This window comes from Xyrauchen texanus, chromosome 46 (assembly GCF_025860055.1).
Source record: "Xyrauchen texanus isolate HMW12.3.18 chromosome 46, RBS_HiC_50CHRs, whole genome shotgun sequence".
Taxonomy (NCBI): Eukaryota; Metazoa; Chordata; class Actinopteri; order Cypriniformes; family Catostomidae; genus Xyrauchen; species Xyrauchen texanus.
Window position 1 is genome coordinate 16932240 of NC_068321.1, and position 25032 is coordinate 16957271.

The following is a 25032-nucleotide window of genomic DNA, read 5'->3' on the forward strand; positions in this document are numbered from 1 at the left end:
TGCTCGCCATTAACAAAAAAATATTTGTTCACCAGCCAGATAACATTACTGTGGCCACATATTTAAATCAGCAGAATTTGCAACAGCAATATTGAGTGCATCACAGAAAACCAAATATTTGCAAGGCATAATGACACGTGTACATGGTCAATGGACGTAAGAATTAGTGAGAACGCAACGCTGGCCCTGAGCCATCGTACAATCCTTATTGTTGAGCCCTAGTTGAACAAAAACAGCCCTGCAAATACTGCAAATGCAAACATTTTGGCTTTGAATCATTTTAAACATGCACTGATTCTTTCTAAACCATTGTGAATTGTACTATCTGACATCTGTTTATTTGTATATGGTCTTATCGACGGACATAATCACATCAGTTTATCATTTTTCAGAAGAATGAAGAATGATAAACTGATGTGATTAAGTCCGTCGATAAGACCATATACAAATAAACAGATGTCAGATAGTACAATTCACAATGGTTTAGAAAGAATCAGTGCGTGTTTAAAATGATTCATTTTGTTATGCCAGTTGGAGGAGAAAAAAATACAATGCCTATTCTTTCTTTAAAATAGCACTGAAAATCTGTACTGTCAATGATGGATTACCCATCATACCCTCAGAGTAGCGGCTCCATCATTATGACATTACAGCCATGGGATAAACCATTATTATGCATTCTCTGCTGATCTGTTTTTCTCCTGCTCTTTGAAATAGATGCTGAACATCAGTTGAACATCCATGGTGGCATGCTCCAATAATTTTCATCCCCACCAACAAATTATAGAGAAACTCAAAGAATTTATCTTAAAGGGGTCCACTTGCATCAATAACCTGTCTCTGGCTTATTTTAGCTATACGACATCAAGAAAATGGATTGAATTAGAGGATTTCTTTCTTTAAGTGTCTTTTTAGGCCCTTAGGTGCTTCTATGGTACCTTCCAGCATTTTGTCAATAAGCTCCTGAGCATGCCAGAACTTGTCTTTATGAGATCAACTGCTATCTAAAGCTTTTAAACTAGCGCTGTCATTGATTGAGACAGATTACGGTTCTTGCTTACTCAAGTTACTATGTTGACTCTTTGCACAGTTAAGCATACACAAACCAGGATTCCCAAGACCTACAAGTACGTGATCAAAATTCTAGCTATTTTGTATCTCATTGCATGTTCATAATGCAACGTAAGTGCGCAATGCACTCTTAAGCGTTGGTTATGGGACCAAAAAGGGATAAAATATTTTGATGACTTAAAGGCATATCCACATTTTTGCACAATAAAATGCCTGCTTGAATAAGAATGTCCCCTCCCCTAACTCCACACACATCCAACTAGCAATAGCAAGTAAGGTTCATAGCTATGTTTTAAACTAAAGTTTATTGACTATTTAAAAAGAAGTGATGAGCCATTCAAGATGTCCTGTCTAGGGCTAGGCGATATGGCTACAATAATTATACATCAACATTTTCAGCCTAATTTTATATCGTCAGAAAAATCATTGCGAGTATATGTTGAATATTTGATATATGGCCATCCTTATTCCCTCCCCACTTCCTGTTTCAAGAGGAAAATATGTGAACAAAGGAAAGAAAACGGTGTTCGTCACTAGGTGTTGCGCATATGTCTTGTATTGTGCACTATAATTTAATCACCCAAACATTCTTGTAAAACTTTTAACAGAAGAACGTTTCTGTATGTTTCACAATCTTAGCAGCAGAGAAGATTCAAAATGAAAGTGGAAAGAGTCAGTCCAGTTCCTTCAGCGCCAGACAAAAAGATGAGAAACCTCGACTGAAAGTTGCCCAGAACACTTCTAAGACAGGTGAGCCGGTTCAGATGTATGTAATAGGTCATTTCTACAAGAGAGATGGATGCTGTATTATAAAGAAATTTGTAGAAATCCCCTGATGAATCAAATTGTCTTTCAGTATGCCAGTACCACAATATGGCACTCTGCTCAACAAGAAGATTATATTTTCGTTTTGAGCCAATCACACGGCACGAGTTAATACTATTGGCAGAGTGCCCAGGAAAATAAATCAAGACAATAGGCTAAAACCCTTGACACACTGTATTTCAAGTCACTGATTCATGCATTCAGTGTCAGCTGTATTACACCTCAAGGTAGAAAACATCTCAATCCAACCTCTATCACCTACCCAATTCAAAACACATCACACACCTCAAACACAAGCTTTGAAATGCAATATGGCTTACATTCCCTTGTAATGTTGGTGAGATTACTGGGGAAAAGCAGGACTATTGAAATCCCTAGTGGCATATGTGGTTGGCATGGATATCTGCCCCCAGCACACAGCCCACATTAGTGCGATCAGGCCTGCACCACCTGTGTAAATGTGATAAAGTGTGATACATTCATTTGTTTAATGTGGGCCTGTCTGTGGGGTGATGTTTGTATTGCTGTACCTGGAAATATAGTGCAGCTTACACAAGTTAACTGATTGGTACTGTTTTGAGTTTACTGTCGAAAGATACAAAGTAAAATATTAAAATTAGGGTGGGGTATTGATACAGATTTCCTGATTCGATTAGATTTCGATTTACAAGTTCATGATTCGATTCCGATTTCGATTCTATTTGAGTCATGATCTATTCGTAAGGGTATATTTAAGTTATAATGACCATTTTGTTTTCATATGAAAGAAATTCTCTCAGCTAATGCTGTTAATTATACAGGGGACATTCTACCTAGGTACATTACAAAAATATAAATTTGACAAATTATATATATATTAAGACTGTAATTTATACTTTGTCTCTAAGAACTTGCAAGAAAATGGTTAGTCATTGTTTATTTTAATTATTTAAATATGTACATGTTAATTGTTCAGTTTTTTTCTTTTGTTTATTGAACACATTTCAGTGGACATGCTTTAATTAAAAGTTTAGCAAAACCTTCTGCCGGTTTTTAGTGGACTTTTTTAATAATAGGATCAAATGGTCAGATTCAAATAATATCAAGCTTTATTGGCAAGAGAAACTTAATTGTACATTACCAATGCATCATTTGACATTAGACTACACATTTGGATATAAAACAAATTGAGAGCTGATGGGTTAATTTGCTGAATTTAAAAGTCTCAAAACTATTGTTTTCTCTTGCTGGCGTTACGTCTATGTAGACTGGCTGCTCTGTTTTTCAGCACCACCTCTCCAGGGAGAACTTTGTTTTGCAGCTCTCAATGTTACATTGGTTGGTTTTAATCACACTACCACTTATGTATTTATTTATGTATTGTACGATACTTTATATAAGTATATAATTTAGAAGTATTCACATTGATTTGTGGAACACATGCTAAAAATATGTACTGTCTCTTTAAAAAAAGAGCATCTGTATATTAGCGCATATTAACGAGAGAGGACACGAATGGCTTCTTTATCTCATCCAGGCTATTTGTAATTAGAATTCTTTACAGTCAATTATATAAACAATAGACTGTAAAGAACAAAAAGTATATTAAAAGGGACATTATTTAATGGCAAATGGATTGCATGGATCTTGTCTTTTAAAGTCAAATTAAACTTTGACAATCAACACGCAGTGAAAGAATGCTGAACTTTGTTGTCACTATACTACTAAATCACTGATCTACTATACTACACCAATGACTGATAACAGACATTTTTAATCTTATAGTGTGAAATTGGTCTCATATGCAAGTGATTGTAGAGAGTTACGCAAGTAGTAAAATATCAATCTTGGGATTTAAGAATCGGTATCGAGATCTTTGAAATAATGATCGCAATGCATCGGAAAATCATCCAGTCCTAGTTAAAATATGTTCTCCTATCTGGCTTAATTTGAAAAAACAACTACAGTGAGGAAAATAAGTATTTGAACACCCTGCTATTTTGCAAGTTCTCCCACTTAGAAATCATGGAGGGGTCTGAAATTGTCATCGTAGGTGCATGTCCACTGTGAGAGACATAATGTAAAAGAAAAATCCAGAAATCACAATGTATGATTTTTTTAACTATTTATTTGTATGATACAGCTGCAAATAAGTATTTGAACACCTGAGAAAATCAATGTTAATATTTGGTACAGTAGCCTTTGTTTGCAATTACAGAGGTCAAACGTTTCCTGTAGTTTTTCACCAGGTTTGCACACACTGCAGGAGGGATTTTGGCCCACTCCTCAACACAGATCTTCTATAGATCAGTCAGGTTTCTGGGCTGTCGCTGAGAAACACGGAGTTTGAGCTCCCTCCAAAGATTCTCTATTGGGTTTAGGTCTGGAGACTGGCTAGGCCACGCCAGAACCTTGATATGCTTCTTACAGAGCCACTCCTTGGTTATCCTGGCTGTGTGCTTCGGGTCATTGTCATGTTGGAAGACCCAGCCTCGACCCATCTTCAATGCTTTAACTAAGGGAAGCAGGTTGTTCCCCAAAATCTCGCAATACATGGCCCCGGTCATCCTCTCCTTAATACAGTGCAGTCGCCCTGTCCCATGTGCAGAAAAACACCCCCAAAGCATGATGCTACCACCCCCATGCTTCACAGTAGGGATGGTGTTCTTGGGATGGTACTCATCATTCTTCTTCCTCCAAACACGGTTAGTGGAATTATGACCAAAAAGTTCTATTTTGGTCTCATCTGACCACATGACTTTCTCCCATGACTCCTCTGGATCATCCAAATGGTCATTGGCAAACTTAAGACGGGCCTTGACATGTGCTGGTTTAAGCAGGGGAACCTTCCGTGCCATGCATGATTTCAAACCATGACGTCTTAGTGTAGTACCAACAGTAACCTTGGAAACGGTGGTCCCAGCTCTTTTCAGGTCATTGACCAGCTCCTCCCGTGTAGTTCTGGGCTGATTTCTCACCTTTCTTAGGATCATTGAGACCACACGAGGTGAGATCTTGCATGGAGCCCCAGTCCGAGGGAGATTGACAGTCATGTTTAGCTTCTTCCATTTTCTAATGATTGCTCCAACAGTGGACCTTTTTTCACCAAGCTGCTTGGCAATTTCCCGTAGCCCTTTCCAGCCTTGTGGAGGTGTACAATTTTGTCTCTAGTGTCTTTGGACAGCTCTTTGGTCTTGGTCATGTTAATAGTTGGATTCTTACTGATTGTATGGGGTGGACAGGTGTCTTTATGCACCTAATGACCTCAAATAGGTGCATCTAATTTAGGATAATAAATGGAGTGGAGGTGGACATTTTAAAGGCAGACTAACAGGTCTTTGAGGGTCAGAATTCTAGCTGATAGACAGGTGTTCAAATACTTATTTGCAGCTGTATCATACAAATAAATAGTTAAAAAATCATACATTGTGATTTCTGGATTTTTTTTTTTAGATTATGTCTCTCACAGTGGACATGCACCTACGATGACAATTTTAGACCCCTCCATGTTTTCTAAGTGGGAGAACTTGCAAAATAGCAGGGTGTTCAAATACTTATTTTCCTCACTGTATGTAAAAATGTAGTTATTTTTGCAATTCCATATGGTGCCCCTAGTGCCACAGAAATTCCACACTTCACAATGTCTAGTAGCTTTGAAACTATCCATATACTAGCGTACCTCTAAGTGTTGACTAGATTCACTTTTAGCAGTATTTATAACACACTTTTGTCCAATGCTCTCTAGAATGACAATGTTCCTTCCACTAAAAACACCTGCAACCGGCTAGCAGTAGCAAAGCATGGTTCATTTGACGTAACTTAAGTCTATTTGGTTATTCCATGTCAAATCAACCAAATTTCAGAAACTTCCCCAGCTGGACTTTTAGATTTTTTTTAATGCTTTTACTGAAGAAAGCCAACATATTTAATGTCATGGATTAATATTTACTGAGTAATCCATAATTTTTTGAAGTGGTTACTCAATAATCAATCAAATAATCCCCTCAAAAATTATGGGGGCCTGGGTAGGTCAGCGGTAAAGACGCTGGCTACCACCCCTGGAGGTCTCCTAAGGAGCCAAATTGGCCCGGTTCCAAGGGAAGGTAGAGTCACATTGGGTAACCTCCTCGTGATCGCTATAATGTGGTTCGTTCTCGGTGGGCCACGTGGTGAGTTGAGCGCGGATGCCTTGGTGGATGGCGTGAAGCCTCCACACGCGCTATGTCTCCGTGGCAGCGCGCTCAACAAGCCACGTGATAGGATGTGTGGGTTGATGGTCTCAGAGGTGGAGGCAGCTGGGATTCATCCTCTGCTGGCACAGAATGACCCTTTTGGATATTTTAAAAGCAGGGACCAACCCCATAATATGCTGATCCATCTGTTTCAATAAAAAATAAGTTTAAGAAAGGTGTCTGTTTTATCACTCTATTCTAATTTTTTTGATGTTTTCTTTTAGTATTGTTAGACACATACTGCTCTCCCCCGCAACAAATGAATAAACTCTCCATCTCTAAAACATGACACCAATCCACAGATTACGTTTTTCATATTATGTGTTCCTCCAGAGGCTGCAGGCTTGAACAGTAAGAATGTTTTCACACGACTGCTGAAGGTGGCTCAGAATTACCTTTTGGAAACAGGCAAGCGCAGTGCAGCTGCAAAGTCTTCACCTGCCAAGAAAAGCCTTGCCCCCTCCCGCCTCCCCAAAACTAGAATCTCCACCTCCCTCACTCAGGCACAAATTATTTATTATTCATCATAATTTCTGATGTTGTTCCAAACCTTATGCATTTTTTTCTTCTGTGGAAAACACAAGTAGATTGTTTTTCAGAATGTTAGGAACTGACACCCTCAGTCACCACTCTCATTGTATGATATGATAAAAAGATGCCTAACATCATTGTGTTCCACAGAAGATAAAAAGTTTTTAGAGTTCGGAACAATATGAAATTGACTAAATGATGACTGATTTTTCATTTTTGGGTGTATGGTACATTTATATAAGGAGTTTGTTTGTGATTCTCAGGTTCGAGCCAGGAGGAGCAGCAGCAGGCGTTCCCAGAATTCAACTCTGGGTGGCGTCAAGAAGGAGCGATTCCCTTCTCAAGATTCAAATGGAGGATCCACTGAAGAAAGGTATTTATGTACTGTATGTGTGAAAGGAACAATGGAGGGACTGCCAATAAGACATAACACCACTTCTGTATGTCCCCTTGTGTGGTTTGTTAATTGGTAAATTGACTTTAATTACTTAATGTAATTTAAAAGGACTGCAGCACCTGTGCCTCATTGACAACCATGAATATATTGATACACTTGAAGTCTAACTCTTCAGAAACTCAACTCTGTTTGGGTATATTGTAGAAAATGTTTCCAAATAATTTGTGCAAATTAGCTTTAGAAAAGGGGAGTAGATTGCATCCCTGTGTATTGACACTGCAGAGTCTGGGTGCATTATAATAGAAATAGCCACATTCTTTTGCGTTCTTACTAAATTATGTTGTTGTCACTGATCTGGTCCGGATATTCACATTGTGACTTGACTTTGTACGTTTGTCTGAGCAAGAATGAGTCTTGTTCTGGGGCTTTAACCTTCTGGGAAAATGCTTCTGGCTAGATTAGATTTTTCTGTGTGTTCTTGCATAATGATTGTTAATTTATGATTATCTTGGTGCAGGAAAATAAAGTTTATTATGAGATGTTGTCTTCATATAGAACATTGTTGAAATGCCTGGTAATGGAGGAGCACACCTTTGGGAGGCAGATCTTTGTTGTGCGTTGTGGGCCATTCTTTAAATCTGGGGTGGGGAACGTCAGGCCTCAGGGCCGTATAAGGCCCGCGAGACCATTTTACCCGGCCCGCGAAGCCATTTGTGAAATAGTTTGAAAAGCAAAAAAGGTTGTGATTCAATTAACCTGAGGGGGAAAAAGAAAAAAAAAATCCTTTCAAATATTGTTTACAAATAATTTTAAATGATAACAACACAAAATATTGTATAATAGACAGTCCTTTTAGTGTTTTTGGTGTGTAAGCACATAACGGAATGCGTACATTAATTTCATCCCACAATCAGAAATTGCAAGCAATTGTATGGCCTGCGAATAATTTCGTAAATGCTCAAATGGCCCTTAATGGAAAAAAGATTCCCCACCCCTGCTTTACATACTGTATTACCCCACAATTCCAGTCTGTTTTTCTTAGTCAGAAATTAATTGGAAATGTGCTATTTAAATTATTCAATTAATCTAAAGGAGTAGTCATAATTTACTCACTAACATATATGGAAGTATATTAATGATAAATGTCTTTAAAAAAAAATAAATAAAAAAAGCATGCTAAATTGCTAATCAAAAACACTAATTAAAAAACACATGGCATTAACAGTGCTTGTATTTTGGGAGGATATAATTCTATATGGTTGTATATTTGAGCTGTAAATATTTCAATTTAAAACACTTCGTACAAAATTTGATAACTAAAAATTCAATAACACATTCACCTTCCAAAGTTCAGTTCCAAAATATATATATTGTTTATTTATTATTTCATCTTTATTATTCAATCCATTATATTTCGCATTGCAAATTTGCCTATAAAAATTCAGAGGTTTAAATTTGGTTGGAAATTCAAACTTATGCATCCTGGCATTACAGGAAAATATAACCATATGAAATTGCATCCTCAAAAAATGCAAGCACTGTAAAAAGGTTATTTTTTAATTAGTGCAATTCAGCGTGTTTTAAAAAAAAAAAAAATTAAAGACATTTTCTCATTAAAATACTTCCATAATCCTCATGCCGTTCCAAACCAGATTGTGTTCAGAAAAAGACAAATTTCACTTAATGTTCACACTGCTCTTTTCTATCCAATGAAAGGGCATGGTGATTTATACTGTCAAACTCCTAAAAAGAACAAAAGTTAATCAAATCTGTCTAAATAACTTGTGCTTTACATTGCAAGTCTTCTGAAGTCATACGAAAGTGTTTGTGATACAAAACATATACAAATTTAAGTCATTCACTGAAAATCTCACCCTCCGTTGTAGGTCTCAAATGTCATGTACATAAAATATCTCTGTCTAAATATCTAATTAGTATCCACGGAAGATACTAATTTATGGGGTTTGGAACAACGTGAGGGTAAGGGCAACATTTTCTTTTTTAGATAAATTATACCTTTGCAATGAACAGAAATTATGCAATCTATTTTTAGGTAACCCTCACTACGATGTGAAATCTCATTGGTCCAAATTGCTTGTCACTGGAAGCGTGTAACATTGCACCTGTTAAGTGCCTTGTGTAACAGTCATAAATTTAAAGTAATAATCATAACTGTGCTCTGTGATCTTGAGAATATGTTGAACAGCCTGGCTGTTTATATTTCAACCCTTTTCCCTGTGAAAAGAGAGAGCGTAAAAAGAGCTGTCGCAGGAAAGCTCCTGCACACAGTAAATTTATTTTCTGCCAACTCCAGTATTAGCATTAAGAGACTTGCTGGAAGCAAATGGGGTCAGTGAGGGTCAGAATGTGGATTATTCTAATTTGACATAATTAGAAAATAAGGGAACTGTGTCTCTGTGTGTGTCCAAACCTCCAGCTTATCCTTTCAACACTTCACCCTGATCCCAGAAAAATAGATGTAACAGCCACCGGGATTTGTTCTGTTTGCCACAAAAAAGAAAATCATTAGGGATCAAGTAATATTATGTCTGTAGCATAGTTTGTAATGAAATACTGATATTCATTAGCCTTAACAGAAATACACTTAATTGTGATTATGTTTTGTGGAGTTGTAGAAGTGATTTGAGGGGTTTAGATGGCACTCAGAAAGTCCAACTTTGCGTTAATACAATGTGTTGTGAGAAATGGCATAAAAAAAAAGTCAGTGCATTGTCTGAAAGATCAGGATACTCAGAAATTGTATAAAGTCATATTGGACTTTGCGCTCCATTCACTCCCATTCAAACGCATCAAAATGCAGGTGACCAGAAGCGCAAGCTCACGTGAAGACATTTTGCATTCTGCCACGTACCAAAGTCCAAGTTCGGTGAACTCTGTCCTGCAAATTTGTATAAAAAGACCTGTGACTAATAGAAGATAGAAATTTCACAGATTGACCTCTTGGCTCAATACATAGTGATTGAAAGCTAAATTTGTATAATATAATATTCATATTATAAAGTCTTAACATTCTGAATATAATATACACTCTATTAGGAACACCTGTACACCTACTTATTCATGCAATTATCTAATCAGCCAATTGTGTGGCAGCAGTGCAATGCATAAAATTATGCAGCTACGAGGAGCTTCAGTTAATGTACACATCAACCATCAGAATGGGGAATAACACGTGATCTCAGTGAACTAGACTGTGGCATGATTGTTGGTGCCAGTTGGGCTGGTTTGAATATTTCTACTGCTGATCTCCTGGGATTTTCATGCACAACAGTCTCTAGAGCAGGGGTGACCAACCCTGGTCCTGGAGAGCTATCTTCCTGCAGAGATTAGATCCAACCCTAATTAAACACACCTGAACCAGCTTATCAAGGTCTTTAGGATTACTTGAAAATGACAGTCAGGTGTGTTGGAGCTAAACTCTGCAGGAAGGTAGCTCTCCAGGAGCATGGTTGGTCACCCCTGCTCTAGAGTGTATAGAGAATATCTTATCCATCTGCAGTTCTGCAGATGGATAAGTCTTTTTTGATGAGAGAGGTCAACGGAGAATGGCCAGACTGGTTCGAGCTTTCAGAAAGGCTACGGTAACTTGGATAACCCCACTGTGCAATTGTAGTGAGCAGAATAGCATCTCAGAATGAACAATATGTCGAACCTTGAGGCAAAATGGGCAACAACAGCAGAAGACCACGTTGGGTTCCACTTCTGTCAGCCAAGAACAGAAAGCTTTGGCTGCAGTGGGCAAAGGCTCACCAAAACTGGACAAATAAACATAGCCTGGTCTGATGAATCTCGATTTCTGCTGAGGTACACAGCCTCAGTTCCCCATCTGTCGCTCATTTCGACGTTGTGTCGAAGAAGCGACACTAGGGGTCTCTCTTGAGCGCCGAATATACCTCTGATCTATGAAAAAAGGCCAATGAGAAGTTAGACAGAATTTGCATGTCCCGCCCCCGGACATATGGGTATAAAGGTGGGGAAATACGTCTGTTACATTCAGAAATTTTCTTCGGAGCCGATGGTCGTGTATGTTGAAGCTGCGAGTCAGACACCTGTTCCTCTTACCTCTGAGCGATCTGCTGTTGGATCTACGGCGCACTTCGGCGGCTTTCTCCTTCTCTGCACGGCAGTGCAGTTTGCCCCTGGGTGCTTCGACAGCGCAAACTAAAAAAGTGTTTGTTAAAAGAGTGATTTTCTCTAAAAGAGTATGTTCCTCTAAAAGAGCATTGCACAGCGGCGTTAAACGTCCTTTTCAGGACGCGTCTTTAGAAAGATCACTTTCCGCCCCTGTGTAGTTCCTGGATGCGGTAGAATGCTCTCTGCTTCAGACGGCCACAGGCGCTGCCTCGTTTGTCTGGGCTGCGATCACACCGAGGCAGCGTTTGTTCATGTTCTCACTGCGAGGCCACAGCTCAGTCACTCGGGCAGGCGACTAGAGTCTAGAGGACGCCTCCACCGGACTTCCTCCTTAGTCACTAACCCGCCCCTGCCGGGTGTGCGGAGCAAGGTAAGTGCTTTGAGTCTTTTCTCAGCACCAGAGCCTCGGGACACACCTTTGCCTCCTCGACGCCGTACTACATGCTGCTACCCGCCAGGTACGTCAAAAATAACCGTCCCGTTAGTGCATCTAGCACGGAGCTTGGATGCATGGCTTTCACTTCCCTACCCATTGGTTATGCAATTCAGTTTGCCAGACCCCCCTTTCTGCTGTCCACCAAAGCAGACAAAGAGCTGCTCAGAACGTCTAAAGCTCATAAAGCTTTACACTGCGGGTACTCAGATCTACCCTGTAATAGGTGCTCCACAGGTCAGGGCTCCTACGTGGACTTCCCACCTGTGTGTATTTTCCGCGGAACGGTCCCCTTACGAGCGGACGGTTCCCACTGCCCCCAGTCGCCGTGTCTGTAGCAACTCCTCCCTCCGATGAGGCGGGATCTACCACCGCGCCACTTCCCACATGTAACCTAAAAGCCCATGTGTATGTCACTACTCTTATCTCCCCCTCTCTGGGCAGATGTGGTCTCCGCAGGGTCTTTTCCCCTTGAAAGAATAGGAAACTGGGTAAGACCCCATTCTCCGACGCGTGTAAGGGTCCCACCCATTAACTCTGTGAGAAACATAGAGAGAAAAGAGGCCTGGCTAGGCTCGGCCTGTTCACTGGTTGGCAAGCATCGCCTTGTTCCCCTGTTTAGGGTAACTATAAGGATTCCAACGACTTTATGAGGCATTGGGGAGGGTACGTGCAGTCTGATACAGTTGGTCGTTTTGGCACGTCAAGTACCTGCCCGCTCCTGTGTCAGCAGTACACTTACACGGCTCAGTGCGTGGCGTGATTTAAATTGGACCCCTAGTGTCGCTTCTTCGACACAACATCAAAGTGAGCGACAGACGGGGAATTTCTAGGTTACGGATGTAACCTCCGTTCCCTGATGGAGGGAACGAGATGTTGTGACCTCCCGGCCACGTCGCTGAGCCGAGCCACTGTTGTGGCCGGACCATTTCCGGCTCCTCAGAAAAATCCTGAATGAAACGGATGTATTTCTCGCCTTTATACCCATATGTCCGGGGGCGGGACATGCAAATTCTGTCTGCCAACTTCTCATTGGCCTTTTTTCATAGATCAGAGGTATATTCAGCGCTCAAGAGAGACCCCTAGTGTCGCTTCTTCATCAGGGAACGGAGAAGTTTTCTGATCTTGTCTGACAGAAGTGTAATTCAATGTGTTTTTCTGCTGTTGTAGCCCATCCATATTCTGAGATGTTATTCTGCTCACTACAATTTTGTACAGAGTTACCGTAGCCTTTCTGTCAGCTCGAACCATCAACAATGCTTTTCTGTCCACAGAACAGCCGTTCACTGGATGTTTTTTGTTTTTGGCACCATTCAGTCTCATTAAACTCTAGAGACTGTTGTTTGTGAAAGTAACGGGACATGAGCAGTTACAGAAATACTCAAACCAGCCCATCTGGCACCAACAATCATGCCACGGTTGAAATCACTGAGATCCCGTTATTTTCCATTCTGATGGTTGTTGTGAACATTGACTGCAGCTCCTGACCAATATCTGCATGATTTTATGCATTGCTCTGCTGCCACACAATTGGCTGATTAGATCATCGCATGGATAAGTAGGTGTACAGGTGTACCTAATAAAGTTGTGAGGGAGTGTATATTTAAAAACATCATTTGTAAAGATTTGTTATAATCATTGTCATAGAGAGGTTGCATTTTTTTATAATTATTTTTCACACAGAAAAAAAAACAAACATCACCTGTCTGGTTGAAACTGTGCTGTTTATTGACTGAAGTCAGTACTCATTATTCCATACAAACGAATGTGTTGGATGTTATCTAGTTCATCTGTGACTAAACCACATGTGTTTTGTGATGCAACAAGCTTACTCTTGTGTGTAAGTTTGGGTCCAGGTGTGTGTGTGTTTGTGTGAACATGGTAAACAGGGTGTATCAGGACTGCAGGTGCTTCCTCTTTTGTACAGATAAATCAGCCCGTAGTTATGTTCATGAACGTGTATGTGGTGTCGTGTTGCTTCAGTGTAAAAATTATTTGGTAAGAAACAAAAGGAAGTGGCTATTTCTATTACGGTATAATGCACCCATACCCTGCAGTGCCAATACAGCACTAACACACGCCAAGAATGAATTGTGCCCGGTGATCGTGTCAAGGATTTGCATGTGCTGTCTGCATTGTTTTAGCACCTGACACACAAAAGGAATAATGCAAATAAGTTAACGGCACAAACACGGCATACTTCACTGGTCCAGTGCGGTATCTCTCCACTACTGTGATGCAGGCACCTGAATCGGCTCTTTGAGATACCATGTGCAAAAAGTGCCAGAACTGTTTAGTGATTTGCCTTCAGAGTTATAAGATGTAGGAAAGTTAAGGATGAGCCAACAATATTACAGTATATTTAGACCCAGTATTTTATTCCTGTTCTGCTTTTCCAAAGTTCTCAGTCTTCGGCCGGGCGGCTGAGGTCAGGGCCTGTGGGCAGAGTAGCCTTCCGAAAGAGTCGAGGTCAGTCTGGACGAAGAAATTCCCTTCTAGTGAAAAAACAGAACTCTAGATCTCAGCAACCACCAGCTCAAACATTCTTGCAACCAGAGAAAAGCAAGAACAATGATGATTGTCAAGAAACCCAAACCAGGTACTCAGTCATTTGCATTAAAGATTACTCTATTTTGATTGGTCAGTTATGGCATTCCATGGTCAAATCGGTTTTTTTATAATGACCACTAAACGCTATATTGACTATTGTCCATGGGAACCAATTTCCTAAACTGTGCTCTTTTCTTGTGTCTCGTAGCAGTCTCTTTCTTCTCATGTAATCTAATAGTAATACAAAAAAAAAAAAAAAACATTTTCTTTCCATTTTCTTTATTTATTTGGTAAGTAGCTATGTAATAAACATTATATGGTACAGTTAGCTGGGCACTATCGCAAAATAAACTCCCTCTTATTTGTTTCGAAGTTGGGGTATATTTGGTGATAATGTCTGTCTGACTGCACATTATGTCCCTCACATATAAATTGCTTCGTGTAAGTACAGTAAAGACATTTGATCTTCCACCATAAACATTTCTTCACCAGTGCAGACAATAATTACTTTTTCTTAAAATTATCTGTTATGGGATCACATTAAACTGACAGGTGCCCACTCCAGTTCACTTAGGCAGGTTTTTATTTTTGAAGACAAGTTAGTTGTAATGATGTTTTAATCTGGGGCATACTGTATCCTTAATAATCAGAGTGATTAATAGGCCCATTGACCATATGTATTGTATTCTTTACTGCGGAATAGGATTTAAATGACAGTACAAGGATCCGCTGATGCTTTAATGAGATAAATGGGAGTTTTAGGGGCTTTTTGCCACTTAAGAGTTGAATGCCTATGGCTTAGTTTGATTTCAGAAAGTTCGCTTTTGTTTTGTTTTTTCAACATTGTTATTTTGAACATTCATTGGTGTACAAGCATATTTTTTGATCATAATAATTTCTAACCTGGAGATACCTAGTAAAACATTTTCTTTTTAAAATGTCATCTTCCTGAAGTAATTCCCTTGTTTGTCCACAATTTAAATCTGTTATCAAACTGATTTGGAGTGAAGTCTGAACTGTTGTATGTTCCAACAAATTAAATTATTTTATCACCATTGCCCAAACCTTTAGGGTAAGCTTAGTCCATGGGTCTTCTAACTCATCTATATATTGTCGTAATTTGTTGTCTGTTAATACTGCTTGTACAGGAATATTCTTTGTAATACAACTTTCCATATCCTTCCATGGAGCATGATAATGTGTGTCACACCAGTTTAACACTGCCCTAATTTGCGCTGCTATATAATAATCTTTTAATGAAGGAAGAGCCCACCCTCCTTTATCCTTTGGCAGCTGTAGTGTTTTAAAGCGTACTCTGGGCTTTTTCCCTTGCCAAATTAATCGTGAAATCTTTTTGTCCCACTCTGTGAATTGTTTTCCGGTTATTTCTACAGGTAAACATTGGAATAAGGATAGAAATTTTAGTAATACGTTCATTTTAATTACTTAAATCCTCAAACTAAAACTAAAAAAGGGAATTAAGTTCCATCTGGTTAAATCTTCTTTAATTTTTACAGTTAGCTTTCTTTATTCTATAATTTCTTTGTATTGTATCTTATGTCTTTTGTCAAATGGATCCTAAATATTTTAAATGGAGTTTTGTTTTTTGAAGGACTTAGATCAGTATTCCCATGCACAGATATTCAACCATTTTCCAGCTTAGTCTGCATTGCAATGAGAAAATTTGGTTGGAAAAAGATGTAATTAGAAGGGCTGTCAATCACTTCAAGTATTTAATCACTGTTAATATATTTGTATTTTCTGACACATCTCAGTCAATTCCTTTTTTAGGAAAGAAAACTAAATAATAAGGTTTTGCGTATTCGAGCTACAGTCTTTATCTGTCTGTCCAAGTATACGTGACTGTAATTTGAAAGATTTGAAGGAAAGACATCAACTACGACACTCAAATACACATTGTGCATAACCTCAGTTTTTCGTAGCATGCGCTTAACGCTGAGGCCAGATATGATCTGAATTACGTATATACCTGCTGGATGATCCCAATTTACAATGGTTTTATCTATGTCTTTTAATCTGCCTTCAAAAATCTGAAAATTGCATCTAAACACGCTGAAAATATAAACATGAAACTTGATGAAAATGACTTTCTCCACACTTTATGGACGTAATCTAAAAAATATATGTCAAATTGAATTAGTGCTTTAATGTTTAAACAAATTTACAGCATTAAACAATTGTATTTAATCATATGTGGTTATGCATTAACAGCAAATATCATAGCTTTGTCAAACAAAGATTGACAGGAGAGAGAAGATCTTCTCTTGTTCTACGTTCTCATACCAACACTTGTTTTGTTTTTTTGTTTTAATCTTGTTACCAGTCAACTGCTTATAAAAATACTCCATTTCCATTTTCCTCTGCTTTGGAAAAGAGGCGCTACAGATGGGGGGAAAAAAACTTTATTATGCTTGCATCACTTTTTTTAGTCCCTGAGATTTTCACAATTTTACATTTGACATCTTGCACCCTGTGGGATTAGGCGGAAAATCTGTAGGTGTGGCGGAAAGATGACAGAAGCAGTGATCTCCGGTCAGTTATGTCAGCAGTCTGTATTTAAACCAGCACATGTACCCTCAGGCCCCCAGAGCCCTGATTCGTGCCACCCCCCCCCAGCATCTGGTCTTTTAACTTTTTATCATCCACCTTCCTGGTGCCTATGTCCTGTCCTTCGTAGCACTTGCAGTAATGTCAGGGGAAACTGTGAAACTTTCTTTGACCAGAACTCTATCCCTCTTGCAAATATTATTTTTTTAAATGTTTGTGTGTGAATGTGCGCATGGACTATGTATGTACATACCTACATTTTATTTATTTATTTTTTTCTAAAAAATGTTTAGGGTGTAGTGTACAGTAATTATAACCAGATGTATGTTCAAATTTAAGAAATCTATGGTATGTTCCAATTTTAGATTTAAATGTTTGTGTAACAAACACATTTCAAAAATCTTTAAATTTCAGTATCACCTTCTGAGAAGTTTAATCCTCCCATGAACCAATAATGCAGTAAATAAAGAGAGTGGTAAAGTAAGGTTCCTAGATCTGAACAATTGCCAGGAACATCTTAATTACTACTGTGATTCATTAAAGTGGTCCAACTACATTCTTTTACCGTTCAAATATACAGTATGTAGTCAGTTGGATAGAAACTGCTTTTCAGGTTCATTGCCTTGAGTTTCTTCCTGTAAAATTCTTCCACATAAATTGTAAACACAAAAAGCAACTCTGCATAAAACAATTTGGGTGAATTTGCATTTTAAGAGGTTCCAGAGGTGTGTGTGTGTGTGTGTGTGAGAGAGAGAGAAATGAGTAAACCAATTCAGCATAAGCTTCTTTAATTTTAAATAACAGCATGAATCTTGTTAATGCTAGTTATAATTGTATTTTATGAAAGTTTATAAAATAACAATTCAACTTTTTACTGCACTTCTGCAATGTATAAAAAATTCAAATAAACTGACACTTTGTTTGATATCTTAAGTTCCTAAAACATAATTTCTATAAACATTCTATTATGTTTTATTATGTATCAACACAACTCTGGAAGCTACAGTATTTCATAATTTCTACTAGACTGTTTATACTTTTCCTACATTTCAGGAATAAACATGATTATGTTAAAACCCACATTGAGCAACAGAAATGTAACAAATATACTTTCACTTTCAAAAGAGTAATAGCTTCTTGGAGCTCATCAGAAGAGTACTACTACTTTGAAGTGCGACCATTAACTTTTTTCCTACTATGAAGTTAATGCTTCTAGTGGAACAGTTTTTTTCTCTCACTTCTCAGTATCTTAACAAACCTGACTGGGTCTGTGGTGGGGTTCTCTTCTAATCATGTGATTTCTAGAAATCCCACAGGAGAAAGGATCCTTAGTGAGGGAGAGGTTTGGGGAAAAACCTGTCCATGTATGCCATGTGTGTGTTATGCTCCGTACAGAGTAGCAGATAGACATGTGATCCCATGCCCAGCGTTTGATCTGCCTCTCTGTATCTGGTTTCCAGGGCCTCTCAGGGGAAAAGATTACAGAATATCTGGCAACCATGAGAATGTAGCGATAGGATACATGGTTGAAATACTGTACACAAGCAGCTTTGAGCCTAAGCATCTATGCGTGTAGGTTCACGTCGGGATGCTGATAGGAGTGGGATATCCTTTGTTGTTCACTCAGGTGCAATAGTTACATAATGACATGAGGCCACTGATTATATTCAGGGACATAACGGTTAAAGTTAAAGTTTTGGTGGCTTGGCTTTCAATTATTTCTAGTTGATTAAAATGCACTCAAAAAAATCTAAAAAGTTTGTATTGTAGTTATATGTTTTTAAGATGTCTTTACAGACCCTCTGTGCTGTTGTAACATTTTATTTTGTGTTTTTTTATTATAAACAAGCTGGAACCAAGGTATGCTATTTCCTCGTGCCTTTTTTATTGTCACTGAGGCCAGTCCTGTACGCTACTTCTTTGGCTCTATGATGACGTAAAGCAGGAAGATCAGCACTTGTTGTGCAAAGCACAAAGTCCAATTAAGACAAATAAGAAAGAAGCAAATACAAGTTTGCAATAACAAGTTTTGAATTGCAATACAGTAAACAAAGGATTGCAATATTATTGTTTCGTGACCTAAATTGCAATATAATATTGTATTGCCCGGTCCCTGCTGATTCTCACTCCTACAGTATTGTGCCAGAGTCAGTTGAACATAAGCTGAGGGATTAAATCACAGAGGGAAATACAGGTAGTATAAACATGATTAACAACAGAGATGGAGTGGCTTTTACTTATTCATGGTTTAGCTCATGATTTCCCAGCATCACCCTGCTGTTTAGAAAGCAGTGGCTATCCCTGTGGAGTAGGTCATTAGGGAAGTTTTTCCACCTTCTAAGAAACCCAATTCCGTGCGAAGTTTTAGAATGCACGGTCACTCAGTGGTTGTTGATGGAAACTAGAGAGTTCTGAAACCTGGTGAGCTGCCTTGCTATATTGGCAGCTGCCTTCTAAGACAGCATCTTAACTGAATTTGAACCTCTCAACTGACTGATTTGATGCACTTTACATAGGCAGCAACTCTGTATGCCACAAAAACAAGGGCGCGTTTAGGATTTGTTTGGGCCCCCTGACAACATTGCACTCTGAGCTCTTTGTCTTATCTCATCAGTTTGAAAAGTTCAATCAAGTAACTTAATTAATTTAATAGAAGTAACTATGCAATAAATAATTTTTATGTTTTAAATGTTGATTAAAGTAATCTTGATATATCTGAAGGTAAAACCAGATGTTTTCCCCCTACAAGAGCATTAGAATAGAACAGATTTTATACTGTTGAAAAACTGATACCTTGGCCCATAATTCAAAGAGCATTAAAGCATTCAATTTTACTTGTTTTCATTAGAAAGAATTACCTCAGGTTTGACCATGGATGGCTTGTCATTGAGTAGATCAATGTAACTATGGTTTCTATATAAAAAAATATATATATAAAATTTTGTTATGGAAAAAAAAGTAGCCTAAACATAGAATCTATAATTAACCTGCCTTTTGTTATAGTAAAAATTACATAGTCTTCTCCTTCCGCTTTTTCTAGTTTTAAAGAATCTTTAACATTTCTATCAAATCATATCAGCTACTACAGTTGGTGTTGCTACATTTAATGGCACATTATGTTTTCTCGTCTTTTCCTCTTCAACGCTGTTTAAAATGTTGGGTCTGTCTCGCCTATTGAGATGTTTGACATTTTCCGTAGTGCTTCAAAGTTGAAAATTCACGGTCTAATTCAGGTTATGGGGCCGCGCTGTGCTGTTTTAGTGCTCTGCACGACCCAGTCAAGCCTATTTTATGACGCATCCAGCACGAGAATATGCACGAGTCTCGCCTTGCTGTACGAATGGGAAGCGCATTTTGGGGAACCACTGAATGTTTTAAGGGGGATCCCATACACTAAGTCATCTTTTATTATAAAGTAAGAGCAGTCTTCATTTTAGCTAACCAGTGCGAAGTGCCTATTTATCATAAAAGCAAGCAGGTTTCTGCTGCTAGTTTTAATTAGCATACAAATATATAGCAAAAGTTTTTAATTAGCTGAAAAATACATGGCAAACATGTATATTGGATAAAATTGTTTTTAATAAGCACAAAAATACATAGCTACTTAATTATTTGGTAAAGTAGTTTTTAATTAGAACTCTATCGAATTTACAGTCAAAATTTATCTCAAAAAAATAAACATCAAACTGATCTGGATACATTTTACAGTGGACTGAATTTGTTTTTAAAGAAACAAATAGAGGGAACTTTCAGAAGTCCACCAGCTACCACTTGTTTATATGCTTATTTCTAAACTTAAGTCAAAATTGAAATTGGATTGAATGAAATCTGAAAGTTAGGTCCTTTTGAGGTTTAGGCTATTATTCTGAAAGAGTGAGGGTCTTTGGACTTTGGCCAGTTGTTAATACTCTTTAACTTTTGCACTTGAGAAGAACAAATATTTCCCAACCGAGGGGAATGATCTGCATCATACACACACACACACACACGCCTGTTTGTTCTGCACAAAATCAATGTACAGAATGTATTGCTCTGTTTCTCAAAGAAATTTAAATTTAAATGAGAGCCTATGGTTCTTCTCTTTTTCAAGTAAGTTTTGAAGTATAGTTCAAAGTTTACACAAGGAACTCTTCATCTTTGAATAGTGCATCTTGTACTACCTTTTTGCCCAATACTTTTTTTGTTTAATGTGTGAAACATTCATAACCATTGTTATTTAAATTTTCTTTTCCAGTTTAGTATATTATTGTGTAATTACAGATTATGAATTATGTATATGTCTACCTGACCACAGGTGTAACAGTTGCTGCTTAGTCTTATGTAATTAATGGCTTCTCCGATGTACAAGGTTCATCAAAGACAAAATTCCAGTTCACTCCTATTGTGACCACATGAATTCTAAATGAAGTAAAGCCAACACATGGTAATTAAAACACAAATACTAAATTAGTAAAACCCATCCACCACACACACCCATACATTCACAGTGAAGTCACCGCACAACGTATCAAACTCAATTTCAAGTGGCCTGTGAACTCATTTCTGAAATGTAGGATGGCAGGGGATCACAACGTTTCACTGAACAATCAGTTAGCAATTTCCTTGTGAATATTAATGACCATTCCCCTGTCATCTGTATGTTTTTGAGTGCATTTTGCTCACTTCAAAAGCTAAATGAAACAGCACTAAACGGGTCAATTATCTACACGGCTTAATCATAACAGCACGAGGGCAGAGCAGGTGCGGTAATTTGCGGACTGTCTCAACCGCCCAGTCTATATTAAATGCACCTGTGTACCAGTAAGATTCGCAGAGGGGATCACAAAACCTGTTTTAATAAGGTACAGAATTGTCTGTTGCAAAATTGTTGCAAAAAAAAATAGTTTAAAAAAAACATTCCCCACATTATAAACAGCACTGACAAAGAAAACTAAATAGAAGGCTTTTCAATTCGAAATCACAACACTTACAAACATTTACCATGGATTTACTGCAGTAACAATAACTGTACTTTATTACCTATGGTAGTTGTGGCAGAAAAACTTTCTACATTTATTTAGACTGCTTTTTTTTGTTTTGTTTTTTTTTCATTACAAAAATTGTATAGTTCTTTATATAGAACAGAGGTGGTAAGAGTGGCCAAAAACTGTCCAAGTAAAAGTACTAATATAAATAATTACTTGAGTAAGAAAGGATCCACATAAACGAGTTCTCAAGTAGTGAGTAACTCGTTACTTTTACAAATGACAAAATAGATGTTAACTCCCCTATATTCCATTACATAATACACAATTAACATGTATTACAGAATTATTATTATTAATGTAAATTATTCACTATTCGCTATCATGTTGTTCCAAACCCATATGACTTTCTTTCTTCCATGCAACACAATGAGATATTAGACAGAATGTTTGTCACTATTTACTTTGAGTGAATGTGTTTTTATTTTTCTCAATATTTTGAAAGTGAATGGTGACCGAGACTGTCAGTCCCTAGCATTCTGTCGAACATTTTTTGTGTTTCACACAATACAGAAGGTCGCATGGGTTTGGAACAACATGAGGTAGGGAAATTATGACAGTATTATATTAAAATTATGACAGTGTTATATTAAATTGTGCCTGAGCTATCACTTTAAAATGTTAGATCACCCAAAAATGAAAATTCTCTCATAATTTACCTCATGCCATCCCAGATATGTATGACTTCCTTTCTTCTGGAGAACACATTATGATTTTTAGAAGAATATTTGAGCTCTGTAGGTCAGTACAATGCAAGTGAATAGGTGCCAAAATTTTGATGCTCCAAAAAGCATATACAGGCAGCATAAAATAATCTATAAGAATATTGTGAAAGTGATCTGTTTCTCATTCTCACATTCTCTTATCACGTCACTTCTGAAGATATTGATTTAACCACTGGAATCTTCTGGATTACTTTTATGATGACTTATTTGTTTTGTTTTTTACCATTTACTTGCATTTTATGGACCAAAAGAGCTGAGAAATTCTTCTAAAAATCTTAATTTGTTTTCAGCAGATAAAAAAGTCATACACATCTGTGATGGCATGAGAGTGAGTAAATGATGAGAGAATTTTCTTTTTTGGGTGAACTACTCCTTAAAGGGCTCTTGTCAGATCTGGATGAATTTGTAAATAAGAAGAGATGTTTTGAAACCTTTCTAGTAATTATTTCGGTGAAACCATGAAAATGTACCACAGGGACATTATATATAATGCTGAAATATAAACCAAAGAAACATGATTTATTAATGCCTGGGGGTTTGCTATTTCACTATTTCATAGCTTTTTAAGTCCTGCGTGGATTCTTATTTCAGTGTAGTTACAGTTTTCAGTGTTGAAAGAATTTAGAACATTAGTTCTGTACAGCAGTACCGTCGCTCTCTAAATGCAGAGTACGCTGCCTTTGTAGGACACCAACCCTGGTCACGGAGCACTCGCTGTGTCAAACCGTCCCCATCCACTATATAGTGCACTATTTCGGGTGTCCGCCATTTTGTAGGAGTGTCTGAATTCTGAGTGAGCCACTCGTTCCATACTTTTGTTAACTCATTCTTACTCACAATGCACTCTTATTTCGAGTGTACATTTGATTGTAGTTTAATTAGTAGAAGCCTGATGAAAGGCGTCTGTAAAGAAGATCCAACTTATTCGCACTGTTGGAATATTTCAATTTAGCCATATAAAAATTAGGTGCTAATTTTTTGCACCGATGTTGCGGTTGTTAATATCATAATTTTCATTTGGATTTGTGAATTTCTTTGGATAGAAGAAAACTTATTGTGCTTATGTACAGAAACAGGAGTTTGTAATCTTTGTTAATAAAATGTTTTTGAAATGTAAACTACATGGCCATAACATTGACATCCTAGAGAATTGTGTGCTTCCAAATTTATGGTAACAGTTTAGAGAGGGTGCTTTTCTGTTCCAGCATGACAATTTTGCTGTGCACAAAACACAAATGATTTACTGAGTCTGATGAGAAAGAATGTGACTGTCCTGCAGAAAACACAGACCTCAACCCAATTGAACACATTTGGGATGAATTAGAATGCCAACTCTGACCCAAACCCCATCATCCTACCTGACCTCACTCATGCTCTTGTTTCTGAATGTTAGCAAATCCCTACAGTCATGTTCCAACATCTAGTGAAAGACTTCCCAGAAGGGTGGAAGCTGTTAGGGGGACGAACTTGCTTAATGTCAATGGTTTTGAAACTATATGCTCATAACAAGCATGTATGGATGTGGTGTTTCGGTGTCCAAATAATAATAATACACTGGCACAAAACAAATTTCTGAGAAATAGACAATAACAAATATTTTTTATTACTACCTACATGTAGTATAGTTGTAGCACATTTTTAAACTTGCATTAGTTTGAAAGAGTTTATTTTAGTTCAATCGGATGTTCAGCAAGTACACACTGAATCCCATAGCAGGGCAAAGTGACATTTTGAGTGCTCCTGAGAGATGAGAGAGAGAGAGAGAGAGAAAATAAAGCATGAAAGTGCTCTTGTTGCCTGAGGTGACCGGAGCCATGAAATTTCTTGCTTGTAGTGCTTAGTTTTGTATAGTTTTTGTACAGGGTGTTGCTATAACTAACTACTTTTTAAAGATAGGATGTAGCGTAAGGCTATGTACATGAGATTTGCATTGTTATTTCCCTTGTTTGAGTAGAGATTTGCATGTTTTGGTTTGTTGAATCTACAGTATATTGGGGCTGCACAATTAATTGCAATAGCAATAAAATTGCGACACTGCATCCGCAAAGTATTCACTGGGCTTCACTTTTTCCACATTTTGTTATGTTACAGCCTTATTCCAAAATGGATTAAAATTCATTATTTTCCTCAAAATTCTACAAACAATACCCCATAATGACAACGTGAAAGAAGTTTGTTTGAAATCTTTGCAAATGTATTAAAAATAAAAATGAAAAAAATCACAAGTACATAAGTATTCACAGCCTTTGCCATGACACTCAAAATTGAGCTCAGGTGCACCCTGTTTCAACTGATCATCCTTGAGATGTTTCTACAACTTGATTGGAGTCCACCTGTGGTAAATTCAGTTGATTGGACATGATTTGGAAAGGCACATACCTGTCTATATAAGGTCCCACAGTTAACAGTGCATGTCAAGCCAGGAAGTCCAAGGAATTGTCTGTAGACCTCCGAGACAGGATTGTATCAAGGCACAGATCTGGGGAAGGGTACAGAAAAATGTCTGTAGCATTGATGGTCCCAATGAGCACAGTGGCCTCCA

General features: G+C 37.8%; 1 protein-coding gene across 1 annotated transcript in view; it reads left to right on the forward strand.

Annotated features, from left to right (window-relative positions):
• The window catches only part of si:ch211-266k8.4 (TBC1 domain family member 10B), a 66451-nt gene that overhangs the window by 35578 nt on the left and 5841 nt on the right, over positions 1 to 25032 (forward strand). The window contains exons 11-14 of the mRNA XM_052120157.1: positions 1711 to 1821; positions 6441 to 6610; positions 6902 to 7011; positions 14025 to 14222. Coding sequence (XP_051976117.1) covers positions 1711 to 1821; positions 6441 to 6610; positions 6902 to 7011; positions 14025 to 14222 — 589 coding nt within the window. The remainder of the gene's footprint in view (positions 1 to 1710; positions 1822 to 6440; positions 6611 to 6901; positions 7012 to 14024; positions 14223 to 25032) is intronic.